Source organism: Platalea leucorodia (genome assembly GCF_965183815.1).
Source record: "Platalea leucorodia genome assembly, chromosome: 5".
NCBI lineage: Eukaryota > Metazoa > Chordata > Aves > Pelecaniformes > Threskiornithidae > Platalea > Platalea leucorodia.
The window spans coordinates 96,508,158-96,522,020 of NC_138827.1; the positions used below are offsets into that span (position 1 = coordinate 96,508,158).

The 13,863-nt window shown below is 36.9% G+C and overlaps 1 protein-coding gene across 1 annotated transcript in view; it reads right to left on the reverse strand.

The window, feature by feature from the left end:
• Window positions 1–13,863, reverse strand: part of LRP1B (LDL receptor related protein 1B) — a gene marked incomplete at both ends in the record, with an annotated part of 755,097 nt that overhangs the window by 78,349 nt on the left and 662,885 nt on the right. Inside the window, 4 exons of the mRNA XM_082312062.1 lie at window positions 6,677–6,796; window positions 9,715–9,834; window positions 10,009–10,125; window positions 11,760–11,853. Coding sequence (XP_082168188.1) covers window positions 6,677–6,796; window positions 9,715–9,834; window positions 10,009–10,125; window positions 11,760–11,853 — 451 coding nt within the window. The remainder of the gene's footprint in view (window positions 1–6,676; window positions 6,797–9,714; window positions 9,835–10,008; window positions 10,126–11,759; window positions 11,854–13,863) is intronic.

Sequence of the window (13,863 nt, forward strand, 5' to 3'; positions counted from 1 at the left end):
TCAATAGAAATTTTTTAAATTTCCATTAGGCTATTTCATAGCATGTCAGTTCAGACTTCATACTGCTATCATGACAACTCGATGAGTTCTAATAACTGACAGAATGAAGGAGGACTGAAACACTAGCTGAAATCAACCTGCTTTCTCTGCCTGTGTAACGGAAAGAACCACAAATTAGAGGTATTAGTTTTGATGCGGAGGCCCAAACTGCTGCTTTTTGTGCTTTGTTTTAGGTATGGTTCTGGAACTAGAGTGATAAATCAAAACAACATTTGAATATCAAGAAGGTGGAGGTAAATGCTGTTGCAGCTCAGTTGTGTACACTCAAAAATGTGGTAATTATAATACTGCCTTTTGCATTTGTTCCTTATTCTTTGCCAATATTGTCACTGTAAGTAATTTTCACCCCCAAATACTTTTTCCTACGATATTTCTCAAGATGACAGTCTATGACATTTCAATCACGACATTTCAAATACCTGCATTGGCAAGCACTTAAAAAATATTTAACATGACAAAACATAAAAATATCCGCCCCCCAAAAATAAGACACTCTTGTTTCTGTAGCTTTGCAAAAGATCAAGTTTCAAAACAGAAATCCATCCTATATTTATTAAAGTACTTCTAGTACTTTAAGGTTGTGGAGCAGATCATCTTGAGTGCCATCACACGGCACGCGTGGGAAAACTGGGGTATCAGGCTCAGCCAGCATGGGTTTATGAAGGGCAGGTCCTGCTTCACTAACCTGGTCTCCTTCTATGACAAGGTGACCCGCTTCGTGGATGAGGGGAAGGCTGTGGACGTTGTCTACTTGGACTTTAGTAAGGCCTTTGACACCGTTTCCCACAGCATTCTCCTGGAGAAACTGGCTGCTCACGGCTTGGATGGGTGCACTCTGCGCTGGGTTAAAAACTGGCTGGATGGCCAAGCCCAGAGAGTGGTGGTGAATGGAGTCAAATCCAGTTGGCGGCCGGTTACAAGTGGTGTTCCCCAGGGCTCAGTGTTGGGGCCAGTCCTGTTCAATATCTTCATTGATGATCTGGATGAGGGGATCGAGTGCACCCTCAGTAAGTTTGCAGACGACACCAAGTTGGGTGGAAGTGTCGATCTGCTGGAGGGTAGGAAGGCCCTGCAGAGGGACCTGGACATGCTGGATCAATGGGCCGGGGCCAACTGCATGAGATTCAACAAGGCTCAGTGCCGGGTCCTGCACGTGGGTCACAACAACCCCGTGCAACACTACAGGCTTGGGGAGGAGTGGCTGGAGAGCTGCCTGGCAGAAAAGGACCTGGGGATGTTGGTCGACAGCTACCTGAACATGAGCCAGCAGTGTGCTCAGGTGGCCAAGGCGGCCAATGGCATCCTGGCTTGTATCAGGAATAGTGTGGCCAGCAGGAGCAGGGAGGTGATGGTGCCCCTGTACTCGGCACTGGTGAGGCCGCACCTCGAGTCCTGTGTTCAGTTTTGGGCCCCTCACTCCAAGAAGGACATGGAGGTGCTGGAGCGTGGCCAGAGAAGGGCAACGAAGCTGGGGAAGGGTCTGGAGCACAAGTCTGGTGAGGAGCGGCTGAGGGAGCTGGGGTTGTTTAGCCTGGAGAAGAGGAGGCTGAGGGGAGACCTTATTGCTCTCTACAGCTACCTGAAAGGAGGCTGTAGCGAGGTGGGGGTCGGTCTCTTCTCCCTAGTAACAAGCGATAGGACAAGAGGAAACAGCCTCAAGCTGCTCCAGGGGAGGTTTAGGTTGGATATTAGGAAAAACTTCTTCACCGCAAGGGCAGTCAGGCACTGGCACAGGCTGCCCAGGGAAGTGGTTGAGTCCCCATCCCTGGAGGTATTTAAAAGACATGGTGCTTGAGGACATGGTTTAGTGATGGACTTGGCAGTGCTAGGTTAACGGTTGGACTCTGTGATCTTAAGGGTCTTTTCCAACCTTAATGATTCTATGATTCTATAGTAAAGTCTACAATCTCCCATTAAGATATTTGCCCACAAAATGAGTCCTAAAGACTAATGACAGATTATATTCTATTTATCATTCCACATTCAGTAGAAATACCAAGATCTAGTAAGTAATAAACAGAAGCTGGAGATGACATCCCTTCATTTCAGCTTCCTGCTAGGATGAAGAGAACGTGTAATATATCTTTTCTTATTCTTCATAAAGAATTATCCAGTTCTCAAGGATACTAAATGCATTTTCTAGCATTGCTTCTTTACACTTGTGAAGAAAGGGTGGATTTTTTTTTTTAATTTATCCGAGTGTAGTCTAACCTTATGATTACCACTTAAATATTAATCTTTCTCTTCTTACTCTCTTTTTACAAAACACAAAGGAATATTTAATTATTTTTTATACGAAACATTTTGCATGTTTCTAAGGCGCTCTCTTCTTCACTTCACAAATCTGAAAGCTTTATTCTTCCTTTGGGTTGACTGATCTCTCGTAGCAGCTTACACTTGACAATGCCTTACAAACCAGATTTGCTTGTCTTGTATTTCCTTCTTCATGTTAACGAGAGCTGAGGAAAACACTAGGATACTGGAACTAAGATATAACAGAGAGGAAGATTTGAGAAAGCTGTGTAACAAATATCTGATCTTCGAGAAAGACTGATTTACTCAACTCAAAGGAAACAGTGCAAGACCTTATTTTTCTGAATTGTGGAACCCTGAAAAGCACACATGGGCCCACACATATTTTGTCAACACTAAATTGCTTTCCATTCTTCGTAAAATGAGACCACCTTAAAATGTGAAAGTTCAGATAGGAATGGTACAAAGGCAAAGAAGTAAGTGCTGATAAATCAATTTTTCATATTTCTCTCTTCAAATTATTATTAAGAGATTCATTGACCTACTGTAACAGGCAAAGGCCCCTTCTCAGAAATTTGTGTGACTGCCTGAGGTAGCTGCTGGTTGGTTGGGGTTCGTCTTTTGTGCATACCAAACTAGGATTTTATTTCAGAAATATTTCTAAATGAGCACGAAGAAAATAGGATGAAGACTTAAATGGAAAATAAAACAAAACAATCCCCAAAATATTACATATGCACCCTAAAAGCATTTTGATTCAAATATCAATCTTTCTGAATTAAAACACTATTTTGTCACTAACTGCGCTACCTTGCCGTTTGGGGATTTTAATTCCATATATGTACACATTTGTGTGTGTGCGTGTGCCTGAGAGGGATAAAATCCAAAATGGAAAGAAACTCACTTTTGATTGCTAGCTGTTCTAGACGCTGGCAGGCTGTCACTGGTGCTGGATACAGGAAATTACAAGCTTGTTGAAGGAAGTTTAAGTTTATATAACGCATCCTTCAAATGTCTCAAAGAACATATTATTCATCATCAGAAAAAAACCCTACTTTGAGTCTTTAGGCTAAAAATAAAATTAATATTAAAAAAAGTGAGGAAGCAGAAAGCAGTCATACTAACATTGACACATTATGCTAATAAAGACCTGAAATACCTGTAACCTTTAAAGCAGATTATAATCACTTTCCAAGACCACACACAGCTTTCTTCAGATTCTAACTCAAACAGGGCCTTTTTGATGTAAAGTATTGAAAGTTGTGAGCAAGGATTACCATAATCTAATGGCTTCTTTTAATTGCCTGGACAGAAAGCATGAATTAACTCTATCTACTGTTCTTTGAAAAACATCATACACTCATTAATAAACATACATTTCCTAATTCTACTTCAATTGTCTGAGTCGGAAAGTAACCACAGAAGACTAAATACATTCAGGCTAGTAACAAATTTACTCAATATAATATCTCCAGTAACACACAGTAGCAGATGTTGACTAAACAAAATATATGAGTATGCAGCACTTAAACAAAAAGGAGATTACCCTTTATATAAGTTTTGTATTGTAAGCACTTTAGAAATTAACTATAAACGACAAGTTAGTATTAGCATCAACATATGCAGATCTTTCTTATACTCAGTTTGCAGCTTTAGAGTTTAATTCTATCAAATTTTGTTTATAAAACCCATCTTTAAATTTAAAAAAAGAAAACAACACAGAAGACCAAACTGTGTTAAAACTACTGTTATAATAAGGTCATTTAAACATATTTCAAATGCTAAAATTATAGAAAACTTTAAAATGTGATTAAACCCATCCTGTTCTTGTCAAGGCTTAGTTGTTCTATGTGTACATAACTGTGTGTGGCATAGAGACCGTGAATATGGATAAATCATTCTGTCTTCTCCAACACAAAAACTAAGAGCATTATATGCAGCTAGCAGATTTAAAATAGAAATGGAGGTGTTTTATCAGGGAGGTATGTAATTAAGCTGTGGAACTCCTTGTTGCAGCATGTTGTGAAAACTTTACAAAAGGTTAAAAGAGACTGAAATCCATCAAGGATTAATACATACAGAGACATGTTTGACTCTCAATATCTCTGATGCTCAAATTGTTAGAGGATGGAAGAGTATCCCAGGGAAGTTTCATGGCAGGCCTGCTTTGCTCGCATATTCTTCCCTAGATACTAGTGTTCAGTCACTGCCATAGACAGAACAAAAGGCAAGAGGAGTCTTAGATACGAACCAGCATAGCCAGTTGTATATATTGTGACTGAAAAAACCTATTTAATTTGGGATTGCATGCACCGCACCTCTATACTATTTAATTGTTCAAGTAATTTGGACATCATTCTTTCTATTGGCTAAAATGATGAATCACAGTGAAGTACCTATTATAAATACAATTTTTCCTGTTCAGTGTAAGTTTTGTGGTTTTTTTTTTTTTTTTTTTTTTCCTCTTTGCTTTTCAACTTTGTGTTTTGAGGATATTATTGGATTAATTATTTTAAGACATTTTGTGCCATATCAGTTGGGCTTGCATGGGTTACTCAAAATGTGAATCCACGGTTTGGAAGCTTGGAATGCTGTCCAAATTGGAAAGAAACGGCATGCTGGAGATCAAGGTGATGGGGGAAAATGCAGGAGAAAGCACCTATGAAGCGGATCAGAAAGTGAGCAGTGCGGGGGTAGTTCTATAATAGCCCAGAAGAAGATATAAAGAGTCCCTATGGCAAAGGTTCATCTCCTTTGCATTCACTATTTCTTCAAGCCAAATGATTTCTTGGACTGTAACTTCTCTCCAGTTGATATGATTAATTAGTTTCCCCTTCTTAACAATTCAAATGATGGTCTTGGATTTTCAGTGTTGAGGAAGAGTTTCCTAGGCATATTCACCAGCTTCAACTTTTTCATATATGTGCTTGTGTCAATGTCTTGAAACATATCCAAAGAAATTTGGCTGTCTCAGGGCTTTGTTCTTGATTACAGCCTGTAATTTTGTTACTCTGCTGTCCCAGAGGTAGCACAAACTTGTCCAGACTCATGTGTTTCATCAAACCATTTATTGATGCGTGGATGAATAATGGTGAGAGTTTTGAATGTTCTGTACAACTGTTTTTCTTGTTCTCTTCCGCCTCAGAACATTTTTCCATATAGAGCTGTCTTGAAATTTCCACAAATTTTTCTGCTCTTGGTGAGTGTGCGTCTTGCATTGACATCCATGTTCAGTGATTTTCCAACAATACTGATCCACTTATTCAGACTCTGATTATCTGTAATCCATTTCCCAGGTGGAATATTTATATTTATTATTTTCTTTCATTTACAACAAAAGAGCTGACTCAGTACTTCCCAACAATACAGACAATGACTGAGAACAGCTACTACTACTACTATACAGTGTGATCTGTTTTCTTCCAAGTGATGATGAAGAGCATACTAGGCACATGCAATAAAATATCGTGCACAGACCAATGTGAAAACTGCTTAGATTTTCAACTTTCTCTGAGTATTGTCTTAATAAAATAATTTTAACTATTTCTGCAGAAATACATTCATCTGTTCTGTCAATGAGGAACATGCTAAAAACTGTAGAGTTATATTTGTGATCCAACAATTAATGTTCAATAAAGCAATGAAGGAAATTCTTAGATTCAAAGCTAGTACTTATGTTCTAAAAAATCTGCCTCAGTGGGTAAAACACTGTGGTTCTGGATATTGTGTAAAATCTGACAGAAATTAGGGCTTGGTTTGGTAATGGTGTGATTCTATCCTTGATCTTCTCTGTAGAGGATCTGCCTCTTCAAACTATCAAATTTAAGTACAGAAGTTTCATAAGTATCAAGGGTTCTTAGAGAAGTTCTTTGGGGATGCAAAGTTTGTGGAGTGGTGTGTTAGGGCACATAACTCCCTGGAGCTCACAGAGAGAAGCAAAAGTTGGTCATGTTAAGTTGGAATCTGCTCTGGACCCTTTTGCACAGCCAGTCTTAACTAACACGATTTGCAAATTATTACATTTTTCACTATTTATGAACTCCAGCAGCAACAAAGTATGCAGAATAAATTGACAGAAACTGGATAATACTGTGAGAAAAATCAAGAATGTCACTATATTCCAAATGAGATACTCATTTACAGCTCCTGCCAATAAAGTAGTAGTCTATATGAAGTTCATAGACTACTCATATAAAGATTGCCATTCAACAAGAACTGTGTGAGCCAGATACAGCTATCATATCAGATAGGTATTATCATACATTGAAAGAGGACATAGTAAGTGGGAGGATTATTTCCTTTTACCACTTCTTTCAAAAGCATCAAGCTACAGTAATATATTCAAAACCACTGGCATACTCACCACAGTTAGCTTCGTCTGATCCATCAGCACAATCTGGGTCTTCATCACATACCCACAGTTTAGAAATGCAGTGTTTTGTTGTTTTACACTGGAAATGGTCTGGAGAACAACTGTTTTCAGCTTTAAATAAAAGGATTCCAAATGAAAACCAGAAATTTCTGCTAATATTCAAAACATTTCTTCTAAAGAAAAATAAATTAAGGATTCAAAATTCAGAAATTGGCTATCTCTAGCATCATTTACGTAACATCTGTAACAAAACAGCATTCAGGTTTATATTGTTTATAATTTTGTCATCTTTTTATGTATTATTTTATATATAACATTAAGGTCCAACGAATCGAATAAACAAAGTATCTATTGTAATATTCTTTTAACAACAAATAGACTTAACATTGATACAATCAAACCACTTTAGTAAAAAGCAGTCAGATTTTTTTTTTTTTTCCTAACTTTCTAAAACACCAGTTATCAATTCTGAAAGTCAGTTTGAAGGACCAAGGCATCTCACAATGCTTTAATCAGAAAGGTAATCAAAATTATGTACAATTTTGGTGAAATTCTGTGCTCTCTGTTAAAAGAGGCATGGGTAAATGGTGAGAAAAGTTTGACAATTATTTCTTTTTATCAATTTAGCAGATTTTTGAATGAAAAAACTCAAAATATCAATTTTTTGAATGAATCCTACAGCAAGATAAAGATGTAAAGGTGCGGCTAACCTTCATCCTATTCTTTCAGGATGCTTTAAGTTAAAGCTTAACTGCTTTAACCTTAGAACAGCCACTTGACAAGAAAAAAGATCCTCAGTGCACTCACATGATTCTAGATTGACTTCCTCACACGCATATATGCCAGATCTTACTATTTCTTAAACTCATAACTGAGAGTATAGAGGCAAGATGAATAAAGGACCTATATCTGGACTGGACTGTGAGCAAGCTACTTGTGATCTGATGCATAAGGATTTCTTTAGAGATAAGCATATGTACGAGAACCTCCAAATTGTTCTAAATGGAATTGAACATAGGTGGAAACCAGTGCGGTCTATTCTCTGATAATGTTTTGCCACATGAATGTTTGTCCCACTTTTACCTAGGGAACTCCATAAGGTTTTTAACAAACTTTCCTATTCCTGTTGAAAAGCAATTTGTTCCTCGATACTATCGTTCTTGTTTCTTGGGTTTGGCAAGATGAAAAATTTTAGGTTTGTTAAAAGTTGGTGCATTATTTCTTTCAGTGTCATGTTTCCATACATACTATTACAGTGCTGGAATTAAAAAGCAGTTAGACTTGGATATGCCGCTAACTACACTTACAAAAAATAATACTGATTCTCAGCTCAGACACCTCACCAGGGGATTTCAAAGTGCTTTACAAGGAAGACTAGCATAATTACCTCCATTTTACATATGGAAAGCCTCAAGTACAAAATGTGACTCTTTCAAGGTCATTTGATATATAAAACGAAACAGTGGTAGAGCTGAAAAAAAGGCCTGATTCTTACGAATCCTAGTCCAGTGAAATTAGAATGAAATAGACAATCTCACCTGTTATCTGTCTTGTGACAGGAGCCCAAGTCAATATGAACTTTGTGGTAGACCTACTTAAAACCCCTTTTCGTAATCTCCCCAAAGGCAACTGAAAAGTTTTCAGAAGCCACAAGCGAGGTTTTATTAAAATATAAACTAGCACACTTAACTTTCTTAAGAGAGAAGCTAATAAAGTCTAGGTAAGACAGAACAGAAATTAAAAAATGTATATAATTAACCTCCCCCACTCTCCACTGTGTCTTTGCAAGTGAGTTAATGGTTAAGTTTCAGACAATTCAAAAGCTTGCTTTATGTCACAGCAGACTGTTCTATCCCTACTAATCCCTAGGAAGTTTTCAACTCCATCACCACTGATCCTGACCCTATCCCTCCCACAGTACCTGAGCACTGCTGTGCTGCAGACTCTGCTGATCTGATTTAATTTCTGTCAGCTACACCTCAAGGTTTTGGGAGCCTTCCATATGCCATGTGCACTTCTTTCAAACAAAAAAAGCAATCTCCCCTATCTTCCACAGGAGTTTACCCGACCCCACTTAATCAGTTTTTAAAGAAACGTAACATGCAAACCAACAGACAATACTCTCTGTCAGAGGCTACAGTTCTGCTGAGCTGTTTGGAAGATGGCCATTAAACATGACCATCAACAAAGCCTTTGTATCCTTAGCAACCTTTCCCTTGGAGAAGGCCATGTTCTTTGCAGAAATGCAGTATATGCAAACCTTGAGAAAGCTAATTCAGAAAATAGGAATAAGTACCTTAGATCAGCATTAGAACGGAATAATGAATTGAGTGAAGGACAGAGATGTATTTCAAGAGAACACCATCACTTTAATTACAAAATGATCAAAGACACAAGCTATTCAATACATTTCCATTGTAAATCTGAAAATATTTTCTCTACTTATATCTAAGAAATAGGGAGTGAAAATGAATTTATGAAAAGTAAGATGTATTAAAAGCTGAGTAAATGAAAATCAAGTTACATAGGCAAATTAATGAAGAAGTCCCCAGAGGAAAGGGAATAGTAAAGGTAGAAAGCTCCATCAAAGAAAGGATGTAGAAGGAGCTATGGGTCTACATCTTTTCCAATAAAAGACACAGAAAAATATCTTTTTCCATTGAAATGCATTGCTGCAAGGCATGGAAGATGAAAGCCTCAAGAAGATGAGTCATTTGTGAGGTGGTTAAGAGTAAAATGGATGTTTCAGCCTAAGTCAGAAACCCAATTAAATGCTTGAAATTAATTGTTTACACACCCCTCTTCTTTGCAATGACTTCAAAAAACAAAGTTAATAAATGACATTTTAGTTTGTTCTCTTGTATATGAAGCATTGTACATCAATCAACCGCATGAATTAACTGTTTTGCTTGTTCCTCAAATTATTTTACAGAGAGGACATTTACATTATTTTACATATTTTCAACTTCAACTGCTTGCTTAAAACCAGCTACAAGTGGTCACAGCAAAATTCTCTAAACAGAACTTACGACAGTCTCTTTCATCTTCTTCATCACCACAGTCATCCTGTCCATTGCATCTCAGATTTATTGGAATACATTTCTGATTCTTTGTGCACTTGAACTGACCTGACAGACACACATGTGTGTCTGCAAGTTAAAAAAATAAAAATATCAAGTTAAAAAGATTAAAAGTTAAAGATTAACATATTTAAAAATTAAAAAGTAAAAGAATAAAAATATAGTTTCTTGACAGAATTTAAAGCATGGCATTTAAATCAGCTGAGCATGTTTCTGAAGTCTACAATGCATATAATCACCCACCACAGTTCAGTTCATCAGAATTGTCCCCACAATCGTTCTCTCCATCACAGATAAAGGCTGGAAGGGCACAAAGTCCAGTTCCGCACTGAAAACGTCCTGGCTGACATCTGAATTCAGCTGAGAAAAAAGAAAACTGCTTATGAATACTATCAGAGGAATGGTTAAAGTATCAATAGTGCTGTTCTTCCTCTATGGACTAATCAAAAGAATTTATAAACCTTTGTGTTTGCCCATATAATCTCAATCTGAGTATATATTAGTAACTAAAATGTGCACATACTATTCAAAAATTAATTTCAAAGTCTGAGATTTTAAATTTGCATAACTATAGTTATACCTTACTAATGATACAGAGTGCAACCCTCTACAGATTGATGCTTACTATTAGCTCAACTGAGACTTGCAATTTAGGATCTAAACACTTGAGTTCAAGCCTGCATTTAAGAAACTCACTATCCCACTCTAATTCTATTTCCCATGAAAGGTCTAACATTGTTCCTTCTCACAGCCACTATCATTTGAGTGAATGAGAAATTATGCACCTCTATAGTAATATTTTATATAAACATAGTGTAGCTTAAAATGTAATCTTATGTAGAATGATTACATATGTGAAAGCTTGCCTCAAAGGCCTCTGCAGCAGAAAAAGAGAACTAATTATAAAAGTGTAAAAATATGGGTGAGAATTTTCAATAGAAAATTCAAATTAATTGTTACTTAACCAGAAGATTATAGCATACATAATAGAGCATTTTGTGTATGTAAGCTTAAGGGAAGAAGGCAAGAATCTTTTGATTTACATAGATTAATATAATAGTATTAAAGTAGTCAGTGACTAGGACTGAAAAATAGCATCATCAACAGATATGACTGCTTACGAATCCAGTACACTAGAAAGGTACTTTTCTAAGAAGAAAACTTGCAGTCACCTACCCTCAGAGCAACCATCCTTTGGGATGCTGAAAACATCATCATAATTGACTTCCAGTTGTCTACAATTCAATGGGGGAATACTACAGTAACCTACTATTTGGGCTATGGGAGGCTATCGAGAAACGTGCTATATCTGCACCACCTTCAGGATAGTGTGTCAAAGTTACACAGGATGCATGAAAAATGTTCATTGCATAAAAGTGTTCATACTGGAGGGGTGCCATTTAGCTCTCCAAAACTTGCCTTTGACAATATTTATATAAAACTATAGAATGAAAATATTTATATAAAACTTATTGTGAAAAATATACAGAATCTTAGCAGGAATCACATAGAGAACGTTGTTGTTCAGAAAATTGCACTAAATAATAAAGTGTAGCTAAACTTGTAAAATTGCAATGAAACATAACCAAATGAGATTAGAATTTCACATTTCTATTATATACAAAAATAAACCAAATAAGCCTGGCACAATCTTGTATTTATATATAAAAATGAGCAACCTCAGAACACAGCTTTAAAATAAAAATCTTTAGCAAAAACATAAATGGGATCAAGTAAAGGTGTAAAACATGAAAAGCATGTTCTTAGATTCAAAGACCTTAAAAGACCCTTAGTAGACATGAGTTAATGAAAGCCCTTTACAGGCTGACAAACAAGAGACTGCACCCTTTGTAAATTTGACAGACACCAAGGAAAAGAACACAGTGTTGCAAACAAAAGCATTCAAAAAAATCCTCTTCCTAACATCTGTACAGCATTACATTTGATTTGGACCCTACTGACAAAACTGGCTTCCAAATTCAGAATGCACTTACGGCATTCCTCAGGCTCATCCGAGCCATCTCCACAGTCATCGACAGTGTCACATTTCCACCAAAACGGAATACATTTGTCAGTTTTGCAACGGAACTGTAAAAGGAAGGAAAGAAGGAAGAAAAGCTTTGATATGAATATTTATTTATTTTTAGACAGAAACAGTACAGTTTGTGAAAAAATAGATTCACTGCTTAAGTCATTGTTCCATTAATCAACTCTGGCTGTTAATTTATAAGACTTATTTTTAAAATATTCTTTTCTTGGAGATGTTTTGCACTGAGACTTCCACTGATATGAATCATTGTAGTTTCAATGACATTGTTACGCTGACTTATAGTGACCCTTATATAAACCACTCATTGCATTTTGCTGCATTCTGTGATTTGATTCTTTAAGATCTTATTCAAAACAACCACTTCAACTCTTAAACAGTCTTTGTAGGCTGTTGAAGCAGACTTAATATCATTTTTCCAGATAAACCAAAACACCCACAGTTACAGAAAAGGGCCTTAATGTGCAGTGTTGTATTGTTTGAATTAAATGAGAAAACCAGAAGCTAGGCTTTCCAACCTTTCAAAAGGATGAAATATTTGTACAAAAAAAGAAAAAAAAAAGTCTTTATAAGGTCTTGGCAGTGCCTTTACTCTGATCTCAGGCAACACTGTACCTTTGTTCTGACTGAACGAGGAATGCAAACAAAACAAAGAGTAGAAATTACTTGATGCAATTTTGTAGGACTAAACCTAAAATCAGAGTTCATTATGTGGCTAATGCTAGGAGAAAAATCCGGATAGATTATCAGCAACTTTCAGGAAATGTTGTGTTTCCTACCTGGTGTCTGTATGAACACAGAAAAGAAGGAAATCAACAGGTTTAGGAGTGCAAGACATTTTTATTTTCTGTGACTAGGCATAATTTTTTAATTTCTTCACATTTTTAAAATCAGTGATTATTCAATAAAGCTGCATTTAAAAGGTGTATTAAATTTGGTGCATTAGCTCAGTTTTATCTTTTCTGCAAAGAAAATTTAGGGGTTTGTGGCCATTCATGTAGTAGGATCTATAGTTGGAGCTACATCACTGTTGTACCATGTCGAGGGACATGCTGTATAACAGGTTGGGTTTGAAAGGCAGCTATTCTAAACTGTTCAACTGTTCCACAAAGGTATGCATCTCAGAGTAGCTCAGCAGAAGGCCTCCAAATGTAGGAGACAAACAGAAACTCAGACAATTCTCATTCTTAGTATTTTCTACTTGCTAGCGTAGCTTTCCTGCTGCTTAATTGTTTTAAGGTGCCAGCCTCACTTTGCTCACCACAAGAGACTTCAGGCTGTTAAAATGACATTATGAATTTAATTCCAGGAAATGGGTACTAACTCTTAGATGCTGTTATGCTCTGTGTGAAAATGCTTGCATTCCCTTCTAAACTGGGGAGCCAGATACTTTGCAAAATTAGGGGTCTGAGTCATACGGATGTGCCTGGAATGGCCTGAGTTTTGGTGTTCTAGAGTTTGATGTGTTTTGTACTAAATGATTTCTCACGTCAGATTAGCCATCAAAAGACAGCTGAAAGTCTGCAGATGTGCAAGACCAGTGCATCAGCCATCCAACTCCTTTTCATCAGAAATAGCTAACAGTGGGCGTGTTGTCAAGAGCGATTACATCATAGGAACAGCTATGATTTTACAGCATCGTCTGAAAATCTTACGTAGCAAAGTACATTTTTGCCACTGATCTCTGCATCTGATGCCATCAGACTGATGAATTATCAAACAGTAAACAGATTTCAAAATTGGAAGAAAATTACTAATAACCCATGTCAACTCGTAACTGTCTGTCTGAAGCAGCCTCCTCTGTTTAACCCTGCTCTCCCTCCTATAGAATCCACAAGTGATAAAATATTGCTCCTGGAGGATCCACAATGCGATGCTATCCATCAATTCAGACTACCCATGAATTATTTTGAAAGGAAAAGAGCCATTCAATCAACTGTTAGCATATGAAGTCACTGTGGAATAAGCTTCCAGTGCCATTTAAAGAAAGTTTAAAAAAAGAGAAAAAGAAAAACAGTGCTGTTTTTTTTAACCAAACAAATTTGAGAAGC